Source organism: Tiliqua scincoides, chromosome 5 (assembly GCF_035046505.1).
Source record: "Tiliqua scincoides isolate rTilSci1 chromosome 5, rTilSci1.hap2, whole genome shotgun sequence".
In the NCBI taxonomy this organism is placed as follows: Eukaryota; Metazoa; Chordata; class Lepidosauria; order Squamata; family Scincidae; genus Tiliqua; species Tiliqua scincoides.
Genome location: NC_089825.1, coordinates 131,405,763 through 131,426,430, shown reverse-complemented (window position 1 = coordinate 131,426,430; position 20,668 = coordinate 131,405,763). Strand labels below are relative to the sequence as shown.

At 44.7% G+C, this 20,668-nt stretch overlaps 1 protein-coding gene across 1 annotated transcript in view; it reads right to left on the bottom strand.

Annotated features, from left to right (window-relative positions):
- Positions 1–13,302: 13,302 nt before the first annotated feature.
- The window catches only part of LOC136653549 (vomeronasal type-2 receptor 26-like), a 34,954-nt gene continuing 27,588 nt past the window's right edge, over positions 13,303–20,668 (bottom strand). The window contains exons 3-7 of the mRNA XM_066630441.1: positions 18,283–18,329; positions 16,217–16,775; positions 15,277–15,504; positions 14,524–14,650; positions 13,303–14,204 (exon numbers count right to left, since the gene is read on the bottom strand). Of these exons, the coding sequence (XP_066486538.1) occupies positions 13,303–14,204; positions 14,524–14,650; positions 15,277–15,504; positions 16,217–16,775; positions 18,283–18,329 (1,863 nt within the window). The remainder of the gene's footprint in view (positions 14,205–14,523; positions 14,651–15,276; positions 15,505–16,216; positions 16,776–18,282; positions 18,330–20,668) is intronic.

Genomic DNA, 20,668 nt, shown 5'->3' with positions numbered 1-20,668 from the left:
CGATCACAGGGCATTTGATATGGTTTTCTCTGCAGTCCATCAGAGATAACAGAAGGAGCATCACCTGCAACCTCACCAACATGGCACAAAGCTCTCAGATTCTCGTCTGCAATCTCATGACTGGAATCACCCTAATTTTTAAACAAACTAAATTAGACAGCAATCAATTGTGCCAATCAACGTTCTAAAGAGAACCACTATCTCAACTTTAGCACCAACAATATTCTAGAAATATTGTCTTGAATGGCAAGCTAGGTACGTTGATCTGAAGAACTACACCACCAAAGAGAAGCCTTTCAGAGTTCAATAACAGAGCCTTCCCCACTTCGAGCCCTTCAAATAAGCTCCCAATAGCACAAAGAAGGTTTATAAGCGCTTAGGACTTGCTTACGGCTTGGAAAGTTTCTGGACTTTGGCAAGGAAAGTCAATAACACTAATTGATATAATTATAGGGGGAGATAATTGTCTTTGCCAAGTTTTGTCTCGGAGCGAGAGCATTGGGGGAAACATGTTTCTTTCTCCTCACCTGATCATTGTTAGAATGACATGTAAGGGCAGATTCAGGTGACCACAGTGAGCAAACCAAAACAGGTGATCTAATCCTTGGGATGAAGCCAGACGGAATGAAAGTGTATTTGGAATACGCCTGAAAATGACACCACATGGGATGGCATCACGAGTTAGTCAACTCAGACCCTGGTTTGAGATCCCACCTCCATGCCAGCCTGTCTGACCCTTATGAACATAAGAACAGCCCCCCTGGATCAGGCCATAGGCCCATCTAGTCCAGCTTCCTGTATCTCACAGCGGCCCACCAAATGCCTCAGGGTGCACACCAGATAACAAGAGACCTCATCCTGGTGCCCTCCCTTGCATCTGGCATTCTGACATAGCCCATTTCTAAAACCAGGAGGTTGCACATACACATCACGGCTTGTAACCCGTAATGGATTTTTCCTCCAGAAACTTGTCCAATCCCCTTTTAAAGGCATCCAGGCCAGATGCCATCACCACATCCTGTGGCAAGGGGTTCCACAGATCCTTGATCCATTAGAATTACACTACACTTGTACCACCCTATTCATAGAATCACAGAGTTGGAAGGAACCAGGAGACTATTGAGTCTCACCCCTGCCAATGCAAGCAGCCCACAATTACTTCATAACATTCCCAGAAAATGGCTGTCCAGCCTTTGCTTAACTTACCTCCTACTAAAATGCATAGATCTTTTCAATAGATACCACAGCCTAGGCATGTATTCAAAATCTTTTTCCCCTTCATTTTTCCTACACAAATGCAGAACTTTACATTTATCCTTGTGGAAGAGCATTGTGTTCATATATGCTCAGTTTTCCATCCTGTCCAAATAATCTTGGACACTGCTCTAGATCAGGGGTCTTTTCAGTATGAGGGCCACATAATATATTGTACACATTTTTATTGGTTGAAAAAAAAAATCAGTTTTATAAATGAATGAATGAAATTTAAATGAATTTATGTTTTACTTGGATTTTTTAAATTAAATTAAATTTTTTTTGTAACCAACATGATAGGATTCAGAGCAGAAGAGAAATATTCTGCTAAAGAGAAACCCCTGCTAATCGGGTAAGAGGCATTTTTTCAAGTGGGTGCTCCTTTTTTTAGCAGGGGGAGAGTAACTGGCCCACCTCACCCCAGCAGTGTCTGTTCTAGTGGCTGTCTGCTGGTATTCCTTGGTATCTTTTTAGATTGTGAGCCCTTTTTAGATTGGGACAGGGAGCCATTTAGTTATTTGATTTTTCTCTGTAAACCGCTTTGTGAACTTTTAGTTGAAAAGCGGTATATAAATACTGTTGTTAATAATAATAATAATAATAATAATAATAATAATAATAATAATAATAATAATAATAATAATAATAATAATAATAATAATAAATTATTATTATTAGGCAGGAGGCATTATTATTAGGCATTATTAGGCAGGAGGTCTGGTCTAGAGGGTAGAGCCTCCGTCTGCCTGAAGATAACATCCACAAGGTCGCCAGTTCGAGGACACCGGCACCATACGACCTTGGAGCAGCTGACAAGCTGAAGCCGAGCGATTCCATCTGCTCTGAGCGTGGGAGGATGGAGGCCAGGATGTGAAACCAGATCAGAGTGAAACACCTGGACTGTTGTGGTTCTTGAAAGATAGAACCTTCTTTCAATTGTAAAAATCCCTACTGGGATTTAATCAGCCTGCCTATGTAAACCGCCTTGAATAAAGACCAAGAAAGGCGGTATATAAATACCTGTTATTATTATTATTATTATTATTATTATTATTATTATTATTATTATTATTAAATATGACAATTACAAAGAAACAATGTGTCATGGAAAATGGGGCTACCAGTGACTACCCACTGATCCAGGGCAATGTCGCCTAGTGCCAAATGCCTAGCCGCTCCCCACTCTTCCAATCGGTTTGAATGTGCAGCTGAATCCACTAAATCCAGGAGGTTCCACTAAATCCAGGAGGGTGCCCGCATGGCTGACCAGCCAAGTTAGAGAGGCTGTGAAGGGCAAGGAAGCTTCCTTCCGTAAATGGAAGTCTTGCCCTAATGAGGAGAATAAAAAGGAACATAAACTGTGGCAAAAGAAATGTAAGAAGGTGATATGGGAGGCCAAGCGAGACTATGAGGAACGCATGGCCGGCAACATTAAGGGGAATAATAAAAGCTTCTTCAAATATGTTAGAAGCAGGAAACCCGCCAGAGAAGCGGTTGGCCCTCTGGATGGTGAGGGAGGGAAAGGGGAGCTAAAAGGAGACTTAGAGATGGCAGAGAAATTAAATGAGTTCTTTGCATCTGTCTTCACGGCAGAAGACCTCGGGCAGATACCGCTGCCCGAACGGCCCCTCCTAACCGAGGAGTTAAGTCAGATAGAGGTTAAAAGAGAAGATGTTTCAGACCTCATTGATAAATTAAAGATCAATAAGTCACCGGGCCCTGATGGCATCCACCCAAGGGTTATTAAGGAATTGAAGAATGAAGTTGCAGATCTCTTGACTAAGGTATGCAACTTGTCCCTCAAAACTGCCACGGTGCCAGAAGATTGGAGGATAGCAAATGTCACGCCTATTTTTAAAAAGGGAAAGAGGGGGGACCTGGGAAACTATAGGCTGGTCAGCCTAACATCCATACCGGGTAAGATGGTGGAATGCCTCATCAAAGATAGGATCTCAAAACACATAGACGAACAGGCCTTGCTGAGGGAGAGTCAGCATGGCTTCTGTAAGGGTAAGTCTTGCCTCACGAACCTTATAGAATTCTTTGAAAAGGTCAACAGGCATGTGGATGCGGGAGAACCCGTGGACATTATATATCTGGACTTTCAGAAGGCGTTTGACACGGTCCCTCACCAAAGGCTACTGAAAAAACTCCACAGTCAGGGAATTAGAGGACAGGTCCTCTCGTGGATTGAGAACTGGTTGGAGGCCAGGAAGCAGAGAGTGGGTGTCAATGGGCAATTTTCAAAATGGAGAGAGGTGAAAAGCGGTGTGCCCCAAGGATCTGTCCTGGGACCGGTGCTTTTCAACCTCTTCATAAATGACCTGGAGACAGGGTTGAGCAGTGAAGCGGCTAAGTTTGCAGACGACACCAAACTTTTCCGAGTGGTAAAGACCAGAAGTGATTGTGAGGAGCTCCAGAAGGATCTCTCCAGACTGGCAGAATGGGCAGCAAAAAGGCAGATGCGCTTCAATGTCAGTAAGTGTAAAGTCATGCACATTGGGGCAAAAAATCAAAACTTTAGATATAGGCTGATGGGTTCTGAGCTGTCTGTGACAGATCAGGAGAGAGATCTTGGGGTGGTGGTGGACAGGTCGATGAAAGTGTCCACCCAATGTGCGGCGGCAGTGAAGAAGGCCAATTCTATGCTTGGGATCATTAGGAAGGGTATTGAGAACAAAACGGCTAGTATTATAATGCCGTTGTACAAATCTATGGTAAGGCCACACCTGGAGTATTGTGTCCAGTTCTGGTCGCCGCATCTCAAAAAAGACATAGTGGAAATGGAAAAGGTGCAAAAGAGAGCGACTAAGATGATTACGGGGCTGGGGCACCTTCCTTATGAGGAAAGGCTACGGCGTTTGGGCCTCTTCAGCCTAGAAAAGAGACACTTGAGGGGGGACATGATTGAGACATACAAAATTATGCAGGGGATGGACAGAGTGGATAGGGAGATGCTCTTTACACTCTCACATAATACCAGAACCAGGGGACATCCACTAAAATTGAGTGTTGGGAGAGTTAGGACAGACAAAAGAAAATATTTCTTTACTCAGCGCGTGGTCGGTCTGTGGAACTCCTTGCCACTGGATGTGGTGCTGGCGTCTAGCCTAGATGCCTTTAAAAGGGGATTGGACGAGTTTCTGGAGGAAAAATCCATTATGGGGTACAAGCCATGATGTGTATGCGCAACCTCCTGATTTTAGGAATGGGTTAGGTCAGAATGCCAGATGTAGGGGAGGGCACCAGGATGAGGTCTCTTGTTATCTGGTGTGCTCCCTGGGGCATTTGGTGGGCCGCTGTGAGATACAGGAAGCTGAACTAGATGGGCCTATGGCCTGATCCAGTGGGGCTGTTCTTATGTTCTTATGTTCTTATGAATGGGGAAAAGCCTTGGTAGTTCTAATCCTCTGCCACTAGCCCAGGGTATCAGGTCACCAGAAAGGTTCACTAAGCAGAATCCCTCTCCTAGAGTAGGTTGTGACCTCAATGGGTCTCTGTTGAACTCACTCTTACAGTAGTACCTGCAGAGTGAAGAGGTTGACAATCCGCTGTTGACTCTGAAACAAACAATGCCATGTTTAAACTGAGAAATTATATATAGTATAAGGAGTTTAAAAAAAAAAAAATGCCAGACATTAGCAAATGCTCTGACAAAAGAAAAAGTTGCTGGGGGCTGGATAAAAACTTGTGGTGCGTCAAATGTGGTGACCGGGTTGTAGTTTGGAAACCCCTGCTGTAGGTATTAGCTATTCCTCGCAATTGGCTGTCATCTGGGAGTTTGATTAGCTAATGCTTGTGGTGTCTGTTGTGGTACAAGTTGGCTTCAGTTTCGGAGCATCTTTGCCAAGCAGCTCCCAATTGCAAATGTCTTTGACCAGTGGGGGTGGGTGGGGAAGAGGCAGCATTGAATTCATCTCTCCACCCACCACTTTTTCCCCTTGGTGGTATGCTTCTTCGATGTTCACAATGGTATCTTCCTCAACTATTACAAGCACCCTCTGCAAGCAGGGCCTATGGCCTGATCCAGTGGGACTGTTCTTATGTTCTTATTACGCAGAGTGTGGTTGGTCTGTGGAGCTCCTTGCCACATGATGTGGTGACGGCGTCTGGCCTGGATGCCTTTAAAAGGGGATTGGACAGGTTTCTGGGGGGAAAATCCATTACGGGCTACAAGCCATGATGTGTATATGCAACCTCCTGATTTTAGAAATGGGCTATGTCAGATGCAAGGGAGGGCACCACGATGCAGGTCTCTTGTTATCTGGTGTGCTCCCTGGGGCATCTGGTGGGCCGCTGTGAGATACAGGAAGCTGGACTAGATGGGCCTATGGCCTGATCCAGTGGGGCTGTTCTTATGTTCTTAACTACAATTCCCAGGAAGCCTTGCAGGTCTCTTGTTATCTGGTGTGCTCCCTGGGGCGTTTGGTGGGCCGCTGTGAGATACAGGAAGCTGGACTAGATGGGCCTATGGCCTGATCCAGTGGGGCTGTTCTTATGTTCTTAACTACAATTCCCAGGAAGCCTTGCAGGTCTCTTGTTATCTGGTGTGCTCCCTGGGGCATCTGGTGGGCCGCTGTGAGATACAGGAAGCTGGACTAGATGGGCCTATGGCCTGATCCAGTGGGGCTGTTCTTATGTTCTTAACTACAATTCCCAGGAAGCCTTGCAGGTCTCTTGTTATCTGGTGTGCTCCTTGGGGCATTTGGTGGGCCGCTGTGAGATACAGGAAGCTGGGCTAGATGGGCCTATGACCTGATTCAGTGGGGTTGTTCTTCTGTTCTTATTACCCTCCACCCTCTTTATAAGGTGGAGAGTCTCCAACTGCTTCCTTCTTGCACAGTCATCACCCACAATGCGCAGAGAGCTGTGCCCATATGAAGGCTGAGCTCTGTAGGTCATATCCCGCTTTTACAATCACAGCAAAGTAGTTGCTAGTTAGGATGAGGGCTGCCAATTCTGACGTACCTGTTTCTGAAGATTTTTTTTGGTCCCCATCATGACATACTGTTGTTAAGGCAAGCACATTGTGTTAAAGTCTCCAGGATTGCTCTCAGTAGTTACGTGGAACTCAGTGCTTATACAAGGAACAGTGGTGTCATTCAGGGGTGCGGACTATATTGGGTGATGTGCTCGGGGAAAAGGGTGATGCAGCTACTGGCCAAAATGGTGAAATCTTGGTTATTTTCAAATAATGCCAGCATGTTATACAGGTTGAGTCTCATTATTTGTGAAGGCTCCGTTCCAAGAACTCAAGTGGATGGCAAAAAAATGCACTTAAGCAAATCAATTTAAAAAACAATGTCTCTTTGCTCTGGTGACTTAAAAACAGCCTTGTTGATCTTTTGAAATGCACACAGAGGCAATCAGTCTCTCTCCAGGCGCTTGGGTTTCACTAGGGCCTTTTCGGTCCTGGCACCTACACTGTGGAATTCCCTCCCCTTTGAATTGTGGACCGCTTCTTCGTTATTAACATTCCGACGGGCCTGAAGATTTTTTATTCAGGAAAGCCTTCGAGGCCTTATAAGAGCTGCTTTTATAAATTATATTTATAAATAAATATAATTTTTTAATATAATTTTTAAATAAATAAATTAAATAAATAAATTTTACTGCATGCTTTTAATCTGCTGCTATGTATTTTATCTTGTTTTAATTGTTTTTTTTTTTAATTTTCAATGTTAATTTGTATCTTACATTGTATTTTAAATTGATTGTTAGCCACCTTGGGTGCCCTATGGGGAGAAAGGCGGAATACAAATCTAATAAATAAATAAATAAATAAATAACTAAATAGGAGGCAGCAATCCCTCCCTTCACCAGGAGTCCCAGCGAGGGGGAAAAAATTGAGGATGTGATAATCACTGCCATTTAGCTTTCTTTCACATGCTCAGGGAGAAGGTTGGAGAGAAGCCTGCAGAGAGCATAAGAACATAAGAACAGCCCCACTGGATCAGGCCATAGGCCCATCTAGTCCAGCTTCCTGTATCTCACAGCGGCCCACCAAATGCCCCAGGGAGCACACCAGATAACAAGAGACCTGCAAGGCTTCCTGGGAATTGTAGTTTAAGAACATAAGAACAGCCCCACTGGATCAGGCCATAGGCCCATCTCGTCCAGCTTCCTGTATCTCACAGCGGCCCACCAAATGCCCCAGGGAGCACACCAGATAACAAGAGATCTCATCCTGGTGCCCTCCCCTACATCTGGCATTCTGACTTAACCCATTTCTAAAATCAGGAGGTTGCGCATACACATCATGGCTTGTACCCCATAATGGATTTTTCCTCCAGAAACTCGTCCAATCCCCTTTTAAAGGCGTCTAGGCTAGACGCCAGCACCACATCCTGTGGCAAGGAGTTCCACAGACCAACCACACGCTGAGTAAAGAAATATTTTCTTTTGTCTGTCCTAACCCGCCCAACACTCAATTTTAGTGGATGTCCCCTGGTTCTGGTATTATGTGAGAGTGTAAAGAGCATCTCCCTATCCACTCTGTCCATTCCCTGCATGACTGAAGGATTGTCAGCTGGCTGCCCTCTCTGGCATTATGAAAGAACTGTTTTCCTTTAATTTAAAGGGCTCTTCTCATCAGCTTTGAGATAGAAAAATCTGTGGATAATTAAATAATTAGGTTATACCTGTTATCACTTGCATGACTGTCTCTGCAATAGTGAAAAAGAAATTTTTCAAACTGTGATTTTAAAGGGGTGTATTTTCCCCCTTCTCCAGGGATCAGCACTTTCCTTCTCATTTGCAGGGGCCATTCGTGTATAAAAAAATCTGTGTAAAACAAGGTTGGACCTGTATATCATTCAGAAAGCAATGAAACAGACTGTGATGGAATATCTGTTTAACAAATGTTATAGCCAAATACAGGGGGGCCCTAGATCTGTGGATCTCGTATCTGTGGATTCATGTATCCGCGAATCAGGTCCATGCCTCCCATTTGCAACTCCTGTTTGTGCCTTCTTCGGGGGCGAGGGGAAATCGGCAGAGCTGGGAGGTTGACAAATCCACTGATCCCAGAACACGGCAGAGGTTTTAAATGAAGAGATTTTATTAAAAGATGAAGAAAACAAAACAATGCAAACAGGCTTTGTTCCTCACAGGTTAATGTTCCTTGAATGGTGCTGGCTCTGCAGGGAAGCCTTATACATACAAGGCCTGCTGGACTCGCTGAGAGCCTGGATCCCATTTGGCTTGGCCTGATCTGAAGGGACCAAGAGCTCCCAATATCTGGAGGGGAGTGTCACAAACATCACCCTTGGAGTAGCGAAGGACCAGGGGAGATTCCCAAGCCAACCAGAATTTAACCCTCCTCCAATCTTACACCATCCTCCACAAACCCCCAAGAGCAATGTTTTTTTATTTAGCTTACTCCAAGCCCCAGGTCCTATTAACATGCAACTCCTTGGTCAATAATTGCACCCAATTTTTCATGTAAAAGATTTTTATTTTAAGGGAGTTTCAATTACTCCAAAAGACATATTTACATGCATTACAGTAGCTAAAAACAAGAAACTAAAAAGAGGCTAAAATTACCATCACGCAGGTGTCGGGGCCCCTCCCAGATGCCCTGACCCCCGATTTACCCTGGAGCAGGCACCCCATGCCCAGGGTGGGGAGGCTTCCCTGCCCTTGAAGGTTGGCTCACCCCAACCAGCCAGAGGGGGCTGGCAGGACAAACAAGAAACAGCGCAGGAAACAAGCCTGGACCAAGAAAGGCCTTTTCTGCCCCACCTGGAGGAAGTGGAGGGGCCAAAGGGGGGGCGGGCTTGCTCCATAAAACAGGAAGGCCAGGGATGAGAGGCAGGCAGTGTGAAGCAGGGAGCTGGGAGGTCAACAGCTCCTGCTCCTAGGCCAGGACTGGCAGCTCTGCTAGGGAGGAGGACAAGGGTGCTGGAACCCCCTCTCCCTCCAGCCAATCTGAGGCCTCCTTGGGAGTGGAACAAGCCTGCCCCAGGCCCCTCCAGGGGTGGACCCCTACAGCAGGTCCCTCAGCATTTTCAGTATAAAAGATGTCACCCTCAGCTCCCTTCCTCCTGCTGTGTGTGTTTTCAGGCACTCACGCCCAGGTTTTATTCTCTAAATCAGGGGTGCCCAAACCCCGGCCCTGGGGCCACTTGCGGCCCTCAAGGCCTCTCTATGCGGCCCTCAGGGAGCCCCTAGTCTTCAATGAGCTTCTGGCCCTCCAGAGATTTGTTGGAGCCCACACTGGCCCGACGCAACTGCTCTCAGCGTGAGGGCGACTGTTTGGCCTCTCGAGTGAGCTGTGGGTTGAGGGCTCCCTCCACTGCTTGTTGTTTCACGTCTGTGATGCAGGAGTGGCAGCAAAGGGTTTTATAGGCCTTGAGCTATTGCAAGACCTTCAGTCATTCATATAAGTTCATCTTTAATATATTCATTTATGTAAATTTATTCAAATTTGAAATGTAAATTAATTCGGCCCCCGACACGGTGTCAGAGAGACGATGTGGCCCTCCTGCCAAAAACTTTGGATACCCCTGCTCTAAATTACTGATGCACTACACCTGGGCAGCAACCACCCAACTTAATCCATCTTAAAGGGAAAGGCACTTGCCCCACCCCATGACAGGGAGGACAGATCAATACAAATAGAACCTAATGTTCTGCCCTGGCTGACACTTGGGGGAGATCCAAACAGGGCCTTGGGCCAGTGCATGTCCCTTGCGCCGGCCCAAGGCTGTTGTGAAAGTGCCATAAAGCACCAACCTAAGTGGGGTTAGGCCAGCACACGGATATGTGCTGGCTTCCTCATGCCGACGTGGGCCCTGGGAGGTAGGCAGGTTGTGTTGGCCAAGCTCAGCCAATGCAGGGGTGGAGAGGGCGGCGAGGAGGCAGGGAGGAGGCATTTCAGGGTGGGGAGAGTGCAGGTGGCAGGTGTCCCCAGGGGCAGGCAGGAGGTGAGCAGAACCTAACGCCATTCCCGGGCAGCCCGGGGCAGTCCTGGACTGCTCAGATTTGCGCTTGAAGTGGCACAGATCTGAGTAGTCCCATTGCTACAGAGCTGCTGTGGCTTTACCTGTCTCCTTACTTCACTGTTCTTTCAACATGGCTTTGGTTTAAGCTGCTAGCCAAGTCACAGCCTACCAGCAAGTCAGCGGCCAGGCTTACATCATGAAACAAGATTTCATAGCAAAATTATTATATATGAATGGTCCACTAAGGAAAGTAGAGCAAGACAGCAGAATTGGTGCCCCAGTCATTAAATTCAAGCACATCACTAGAAATAATAATAATAAAAACTGCATTAGTGAAATTTATTGTTGCAACCTTCAGTCTCAAAAGACTCTGGTATCGCGCTCTGAATGGTGGTTCTGGCATAGCGTCTAGTTTGGCTGAAAAGGCCGATTTGGATGTGACAGTCCCTTCCACACTGGAAGCAAGTGCATTCTGTCCCTGGTCTGTCTCCCCGGCTATGGGCCTTCCTTCTTTGTCTCTTTGCCTCAGTCTGTTGGCCAAGTGTCTCTTCTCAAAAAGTTCTCGGAAATGGAAAAAGGTGCAAAAGAGAGCGACTAAGATGATTACTGGGCTGGGGCACCTTCCTTATGAGGAGAGGCTACGGCGTTTGGGCCTCTTCAGCCTAGAAAAGAGACGCCTGAGGGGGGACATGATTGAGACATACAAAATTATGCAGGGGATGGACAGAGTGGATAGGGAGATGCTCTTTACACTCTCACATAACACCAGAACCAAGGGACATCCACTAAAATTGAATATGGGGAGAGTTAGAACAGACAAAAGAAAATATTTCTTTACTCAGCGTGTGGTTGGTCTGTGGAACTCCTTGCCACAGGATGTGGTGATGGCGTCTGACCTGGATGCCTTTAAAAGGGGATTGGACAAGTTTCTGGAGGAAAAATCCATTACGGGGTACAGACCATGATGTGCATGTGCAACCTCCTGATTTTAGAAATGGGCTATGTCAGAATGCCAGATGCAAGGAGGGCACCAGGATGAGGTTATCTGGTGTGCTCCCTGGGGCGTTTGGTGGGCCGCTGTGAGATACAGGAAGCTGGACTAGACGGGCCTATGGCCTGATCCAGCTGGGCTGTTCTTATGTTCTTAACTACAATTCCCAGGAAGCCTTGCAGGTCTCTTGTTATCTGGTGTGCTCCCTGGGGCATTTGGTGGGCCGCTGTGAGATACAGGAAGCTGGACGAGATGGGCCTATGGCCTGATCCAGTGGGGCTGTTCTTATGTTCTTAACTACAATTCCCAGGAAGCCTTGCAGGTATCTTGTTATCTGGTGTGCTCCCTGGGGCGTTTGGTGGGCCGCTGTGAGATACAGGAAGCTGGACTAGACGGGCCTATGGCCTGATCCAGTGGGGATCTTCAAACTGGAAGAGGCTATGCTGCACAGCCTGAAAAATAATATATTATTTTATTTTATTTTTCATTATTCATGCCTACAAGTTTGTCACATATTAAATGGTTTGTTTTGTTTTTTCATGGAACATGTTTTTAGAATAGATTACACGTAGCCGAAGCAGACTCCAAACCCTACCATCTCCCTACCAGGAGAAATATGTATAATAGGAGAGTTCAGTTATTTAATTTCATCTTGCTTATCTATGGTGTTTCTGCTAATGCATCCTGAAAAGCTTGCAGGAGCTGTGACTCATTGAACCAATTGCGGTGATTATGAAAATTATAGAGAAAGACAACGACTTCTGTAGAGAAGTAACTTCAAGTAGCTCCACTGATAGCCAATCTGCTTTGTTTATCCAGGTCTGACCCAAAGGTCGCCTTAATTCTTCCCTAGGGCAACACGGAGGAGTTGTGTTCAGAGCCATCGCTGTGAGCAACACCACAAACAGGCAAGCTAAATCCTTCTGTGAAGCCAGACAGAAGGAAGGAACTTGGAACTAGAATAGGCAAGGATATAATTAGCCTGCTCCTCCCCTCCCTTCAAAAGACAGCACATGGCGATGAGAGGTATTCCCTCTGCTGGGACCCTTGCTGAGATTTCAGTGAGATTCACACCATTGTAACAGGCAAAAATAGCTAACTCAGGACTAAGACAGCTATTTTTGCCTATTGCAGTGCCGTGAAGACTGCCGGCAAAGTTGCCATCGATTTTCTATCCCAAAGGGGCATCCCCCCCCCAGATGTGCCTCTGTAAGAATGATTTCAAAGGCTGTTTCACATCTGATACGTTTCCTTTACACAGAGATTCCCTGCCCATGTACTGTAGACAAAAATATCAAAAGAGCAAGATCACAATAGACATCTTGGCAATGGTCCTCGGTGACATTGTATATCATTGTACACCCAGTGAAATGGGGTCAGAGCTTTCACCCACGTGACACATTGGAGCTTCTTTCAGAGTTGCAGTGCTGCAGTGGAAGGGATGTAAGGATACACTAGAGAAACCCAGGATTTGAATCTGTGCCCAGCCATGAGGCTCCCTCTCCACTCTCACTAGCCATACAGCAATCCAGGGCTGTGTGTCCCCTGCTCTGATGAAGTGGGGCCAGCGCACCATGGGCTGTATTTGATGGGGATAATTTTTTTTTCAGTCTGGAGGTCTCCTGGATGTACCTCAAGGTTTCCTTACCCCAAGGAAAGCCCCAGCCAGTACAATGGGTCTACTTGAACTTGCACCAGCTACATCGATGATGCCTGTCCAAGTAGATTGGGCCATGGAAGGGGGATAGGATGTATGCCACAATTGTTGACCGTGCCTTGTCCTGGGTGTGAAACACCCAACACCTCCCATTACCCACCTTCCCTGCCCCCTTCTACTCCCTCCCTCCTTCCCCCACCGCTGCGACGTGCAGATAAGCCTTTATCTGTTCCTGTGCATTCTAGGTTCTTTACTGGTGCTGGTGGGATGGTGCAGGCATTTTCACCAGTGCTTACTGTAGGTGTACCATTGCAGTGTGTTTTATGGCATGTTTGCAACAGTCTGAATGTGAGTGGGAGGGCCTGCTTACATGGGGTGTTGCAGAGCCTGCAGTACATACAATTTTGCCCCCCTTTTAGCTATGCTACTGCACCATGCCACATATAATGGATGCATTAATTGTGCCTCCTTATGAGTTGCTTCCTGTTGTTCAGCTCAGGCCTCAGCACAATGATGTAGCATTTGGGGGAAAAGATACAACCCAATAAGCCAGCACTGGAGGCCAGGATGGAGAAGATCTCTACAGCCACCATATATTTCCCCTTGGTGCTCAGATTGGTGGGGACAAAAGTCAACCAAACACTGCAAAAGTCCAGCATGCTGAAGGTGATGAACTTGGCTTCATTGAAGCTGTCTGGCAACTTCCTGGTCAGGAAAGCCACTATGAAGCTGATGATGGAGAGGAGTCCCAAGTAGCCCAGAACAAGATAAAACATTGTTACAGAACCTTCATTACATTCTGCTGTGATCTTCATGGTCAGTGACTGCATGTCTAAATCTGGGAATGGGGGAGAGGTTGCCAGCCACACCCCACAAATTCCTGCTTGAATCAGGGAGCAGGAGAGCACAATGGAGTAGGCCAGTCTTTTTCCCACCCACTTCCTCATGCTGGACCCTGGTTTGGTCGCCATGAAAGCTACCACTACAGTGATGGTTTTGGCCAACACACAAGAAACAGCCACCGAGAAGATGATGCCGAAGGCAGATTGCCGGAGAAGGCAGGTTACTTTTCCAGGATAGCCAAGGAACAGCAAAGAGGAAAGGAAGCAGAGCAGGAGGGAGACAAGGAGGGCGTAGGTGATGTCCCGGTTGTTGGTTCTGACGATGTGGGATTCTTTGTGCTTGATAAAAATTCCCAGCACCAAGGCTGTGATCAGACAAAGAGACCCAGCAAGGGAAGCTAAACCAATCCCTAAAGGTTCTTCAAATGAGAGAAAGGTTGTAACTTTGGGGATGCATCCGTCTCTGTCCTGGTTTGGATAGTGATCTTCTGGGCAATGGAAACAGTCAGGCATGTCTGAAAGAGAAAGAAGACCCATCACAGTGTTAACTCATGAGAATTTCCTTGGGTGCCTTCTGAGTCGGAATCACTGTTTATGTCAAACTCTGCCTGCCCGGTCCCCTTTTGGAGTGGGGCCTGCCTAAAAACGCATTTTAGGATTATCAAACCATTGTTATTAACAATTAATGGCACAGTCTCAAAACTCTTGACATCACGAACCATATACAGCATGATACAGTCCAAATGGTGCCACTAAAATGAAAGGTTATCACTTCAGTTCACATATAGTCATGTCAATGAACCTGTCAGCTGTTTGATGCACCATGTCAGCTACCTTTCCAGGTGGAGATCTTCCCTTCTGGACACGGGATACCATCGTAGCAGCAGAACTTCTCCCCTTCCTTCTTTTTCTTCTGAGAACCAGGCTGGCAGGAATCACTACAAACTGAGGTGGAGAGCACCTGTGCACAACCATGAAGAGAGTTGAGAACTGGGGCAAGTTAAGATTTTATTGTCTGCCATATGAGATGATGATGATGATGATTAACAGTATTTATATACCGCTTTTCAACTAAAAGTTCACAAAGCGGTTTACAGAGAAAAATCAAATAACTAAATGTCCCCCTGTTCCAAAAGGGCTCACAATCTAAAAAGATGCAAAAGAATACCAGCAGACAGCCACCAGAACAGACACTGCTGGGGTGAGATGGGCTAGTTACTCTCCCCCTGCTAAAAAAAGGAGCACCCACTTGAAAAAGTGCCTCTTACCCAATTAGCAGGGGTTAAATGGTCAGATAAATGTAATGGACATAGTAGCTGTCATGATAATGAGTATAAATATTCTGTCACAGGGCACACACCTCTTCTGGCCCACTAGAATGCTGGGATATTCATTCTTGCAATGGTTGGTTGGCAACCTTCAGTCTCGAAAGACTATGGTATAAGCCTACAGCACCCGGTATTCCCAGGCGGTCTCCCATCCAAGTACTAACCAGGCCTGACCCTGCTTAGCTTCCAAGATCAGATGACATAATCATGTTGAAAGGCAATAATGCAGTCATACCCCATAGTACTCTAGGATCCATACCTGGTTCAAGCTCCTTTGCCATGCCATGTTATCCTCATGAATGACAAAAGTTTGTCCTTCAGGCGCATGGGGATCCAGCTGTCCTACTCTCACCTTGCGGAAGGAGGAGTTTGGAAACATGACCACACTCATGATATCAAACCCGGCTACCATTTCCATCTTGTCATTGAATGACACTTTTTCTCCAACAGAATTGTTAAATGAAATGCCTCGAAGAAATGGGTGGAGCTGATTAATATAAGAAACAGAAGTCAAGGAATTACAGCATATCGGGGTCTCTTTGTCAAGATCTCAAAGAATCTTTCCTTGGTGGTACAGCCACTTTGATGGAGATCCAGTCCTTTGTTCTGCAGTGCTTGAAGCCTGAAGCTAGGCAATGTTTTAATGGCTCCAAAATGGTTGAACTGAATGATGCCTACAACACCACCAGATATTCTTGTCCTATTCAACCACTCCCCCCAAGAATGTTTTCATGAAACAGATGGGCAAGGATTGGGAACACACATGGACAAACTTCCACCCTCCTTAGGGTCTGCCTACACCTGTGGTTCCCAAACTCACTGTGGTCACAATGCCCTTCACACTCACAGGGGTGCTGCATGGCCTGTTCTTCCTGCTTCATTGATGTGAGATTGCACCAGATCCCACAAGATTCACAGAATCTCAGCCTGATGAGCCAGAAAGCCCACAAGGAAACCCTGTGAGTGATCTGGAGTACCCAGGTGCACTATGTGGCACAGCTGGGAACCACTGGTCTACACCTTCAGACTGAGAAACCTCAACGAATGTGGTTCAGAAAGATAAGTGGTCACCAAAGTATTTGCAATAAGACTGGTCCAATTAATGTGTAAGTCATGATGAATGAGAGTTAATTTATTCGTAAACTAATTATTCATATGGCATTCATGATCATCTAGATACCTCATTGGTGAAAAATTACCTGCCAGGATTGGAGGGCTTGAAAGTCACCTCGTTTATCTCCTGCCATGGATCTGCGATGCGTTCTAGATGAGTACATGGCATGCAAAGCATGTGACGCAGCATAGACAGCACTGTAGATACTGTAGCTGTGGCCAGTCATGCGCATTTCAAAAACAGTCTCAGGGAGGTTCTCCAGCCTCTCCTCCCCAGTGCAGGATTCACCAACCACGTCCGGCACAGCAGGATCTGAAAACGAACAAATAAAAGCTTGTTCCCAGAACATATTGAGGAACTGATCCCCCTGATCCTGTTGAGGGTGTATTTTCTGAAGATAGGTCTGGAATCCTGGAGGTTCAGCTGAGTGAATCATGAAGGAAATTGTGCTGTGGAACAGCTGAAGACTCTTAAGCGTGATTTCTGTTGCTGCAAATTCAATCTGAGCTGTCATAATCCACACCTTTCCAAGAGTTATGCTCTCCTCACGTTCAAGTTCTACCATAGCCATTAAACCACTCGGCCATGAAATGGTCATGCTTTCTCCGTAAATGACAAATGTGTTTGCTTTCCTACCCATGAGGCTCAGGGTGGCCTCAGTCAACACGCACCAGCAGAAGAACTAAGCCCCACAGGAAAATCAGACGAAAGGAAGGCATCATTGGGCTAATTATGGCAGTGATCCCCTTGGTCTTCCCCCCACCCATGAGATTCACTGAGCTGGGCCAGAGGCAGCAGCTTAGCAGGAGAGGGTCATCACCCACTTGATGCCACTTCCCCCCCCCCCAACAGGGTAGGAAAAGGAACATAGAGAATGTATGGAAGAGAGGAGACTGGGGTGCAAGACAATCAAGCTTTATTGTTAAGAATATTATTATTCATAATATTTGCATACTACTTTTCAACAGAAAAAGTTCACCAAGTGTATCACATAGGATTATCAAAAACTGAACAGGGTCTTGTCCCCAAAGGGCTCACATTAACACCAGCTGCAAAAGAAAGACCAGCACAAAACCCCTGGAAAAGAGACTGTTATGGAAAGAATAGGAACATTCAAACCACCTCCTTCTCCGTCCTGCTCTTCTTCTCCAATCCAAGAAGAGGGAAAGGCATTGTCCAGTACATCACCAGGTTGGGGAGGCAGCATTTGGCCTGTTGCTTCAGGCTGCCATTCTGACAATTACTTTGTCAGAACAATTACTTTGATACATAAACCAGACACGGATGAAAAAGAAATTAAAAATTATAGACCCATCTCGCTGTTAAACACGGATTATAAAATTTTTGTTTCAATTTTAGCTACAAGACTAAAAAAAGTATTGAATCAGATAGTTAAAGAAGATCAAACTGGTTTTTTTTTTTTTTTTTTACCAAAAAGACAATTAAAAAACAACGTGAAAATGATAATAAATATATTGGAATTTTTTGAAGCCCATCCAGATAAGAAATTAGCTCTAGTGTTTCTAGATGCTGAGAAGGCGTTTGACAATTTACATTGGGACTTTATGATTAATTGTCTGCAAGAATTAGATTTTGGTCCAAAATTTATCAAGATGCTACAAGGAATATATTCAGACCAGAAAGCAAGGATAAGAGTAAATGGAGAATTGAGGAGAGAGATTAATATTCAACAAGGAGTAAGACAAGGTTGTCCACTTTCACCATTGTTTATCTTGACATTAGAAATATTGAATAATGTAATAAGAGAAGATGATAGGGTGAAACCGCTCAAAATTAAAAGTGAAGAATATAAATTACAAGCGTTTGCAGATGATCTTGTATTTATTTTGGAAGATCCACTCAACTCAATGGAATTTTTGATAGAAGACTTAAAACAATATGGAGAAGTAGCAGGTTTAAAAATAAATTACCAGAAGACCAAAATGATACTTAAAAACATAAAAGACAATGATATAGAACGATTAAAGGCATTTGGACTACAGATAACAAACAGAGTAAAATATCTAGGAATTACAATTACAAAAAAGACAAGTACATTAATGGAAGATAATTATATCAAATTAATGAAAGAAATAAAAAAGATTTAGAGAAATATAATAAACTGCAACTATCTCTAATGGGAAGAATAGCTTTATTGAAAATGAAAATATTACCAAAATTATTGTTTTTATTCCAGACTATTCCGATTATTTTGAAGAGATCTTTTTTTTTTGAAGAAATGAACAAAATTACTACAAAATTTGTTTGGCAAGGTAAAAAACTGAGAATAAGACTGAAATTATTGCAAGAAGATAAAAAAAGAGCAGGATTTGGATTACCAGACTGGGAATTATACTATCAAGCAGCAGCCTTAAACTGGATAAAAGATTGGGGACTTGTATTGAATGAAAAAATCTTAACATTAGAAGCACACGATTTACAAATAGGCTGGCATGCATTCCTCTTTTATGATAAAGTTAAACAGCATGGATATTTTAAACAACATATTTTAAGAAGATCTCTAATTTGGATATGGGATCCGATAAAATATAAGATATATTTTAAATTACCTAGATGAATAAAACCGCTTGAAATAGCAACCAATCTGAACTGGATTAAAAAAGATCAAAATAAACCATACAGTGACTTGCTGAATAATAAAGGAGAGATTTTAAGTAAGTCTGAGTTAGAAGAGAAAGGAATAAAGCTGGACTAGTGGAATGAAATGCAAATAAGAATAAGACTACGAGAAGACCAAAAAATAGGTCTATATGAAGAAGATATAAGTTTTGATAAAATATTTTTGATTGATGAGGGGAAGTATATAAGAAGAATGTACAGTTTTCTCCTGGAGATGAGAATGGAAGATGAGATAGTTAAAGATGCAATGGTGCGTTGGGCAAAAAATTTTGGATATAATATATCAATGGATGATTGGAATCAAATTTGGAATACAAATATTAAGATAACTAAAGCAGTGCCTTTTAAAGAGAATTTATATAAAATGTTTTATAGATGGTATTTAACACCAGAGAAGTTGGCAAAAATGTACTCTGGGTTATCAAATAAGTGTTGGAAATGTAATGAGCTAGAAGAAACTTTTTATCATTTGTGGTGGACATGCGAAAAAGCAAAGAAATATTGGAAAATGATACATAAAGTGTTGCAAGAGATATTGCATTGTGTATTACCATTCAAACCAGAAATATTCCTCCTAAATGTGACATCAGAAATTAAAGACCAACTTAAGAAACACCTTATAGTACATATTGTTACAGCGGCAAGAATATTGTTTGCGCAAAAATGGAAATCTATAGATGTGCCAACTAAAGAAGATTTAATAGATAAAATCTATGAAGTAGCAGAAATGGAAGTTTTAACAGAAAGAATGAAAGAGAGATTTAGATAGAGTAAGAAAATAGTGGAAGTTTTTTTATGATTGGGTAGAGCAGGGGTGCTCACACTTTTTTGGTTCAAGAGCTACTTTGAAACCCAGCAAGGCCCGGAGATCTACCAGAGTTTTTTAACAATGTTCGCGCCATCATAACATATAACATTTATGTGTACAATGTATGTTGGTGTACCTTGCATAACTGCATGAGCCAATATTGCACAACACAACATAATTAACTATAAACATTTTTTGTAATTACTTGAGTTTACTTTGATGACTTGCACTGAAGTGAATCAGCCAAGGATGCATAGTCCAGACAGTAGCTGCTGACAGCCAGCCTCAAGCACACTTCCAAATGTTCATCAGTCATGGTGGAACGGTACTTGGACTTAATGATCTTCATGTAGGAAAAGGCTGACTCACATAAATAAGTGGAGCCCTTCCTGCCTCAGGTGCTCTTATATCCCTGAGGGCCCTATTGCCTTCAAGCGGCTGCAGCTGTGCAGCACACTCTGCTGGATGCCCAGGCCTTACCCTTAAAGGGGCCACTGCTGACACCACATCTACCTCCTCACCAGATCTTCCTCGATTCCAATACAAGTGGGGGGGGGGGAGCAGATCTCTATACAGACCAGTGCAAAAACAGGGGAAAGGTGTGGGGGAGGGAAGATCTCTATATAGACATCACAGCAAGACCAGTGCAAAACCCCTTGCACACAGAACCAACAGATGGATGTTGGGGGGGGCAGATCTCCATACATACTAGTGCAAAAGCAGGGGAAAGGTGTGGGGGAGGGAAGATCTCTGTATAGACATCACAGCAAGACCAGTGCAAAACCCCTTGCACACAGAACCAACAGATGGAAGTTGGGGGGGGCAGATCTCCATACATACCAGTGCAAAAACAGGAGAAAGGTAAGTCAGCCCCAGTAGAGTCAATGGGACTCACTCCCAGGGATGCGTGGACGGGAGAGAAGCCTGCCAGCGGCTCCTCTCCCAGGGAGGAGCCTGCCAGGTGCTCACTCCCTGGGCTTACTCCCTAGGCTCCCTGGGCTCGCTCCCTGGGCTCACAAGCCTGCCAGGGGCTCACTCCTAGGGATGCGTGGATGGGAGAGAAGCCTGCAATTGACTCATTTCGCCTCG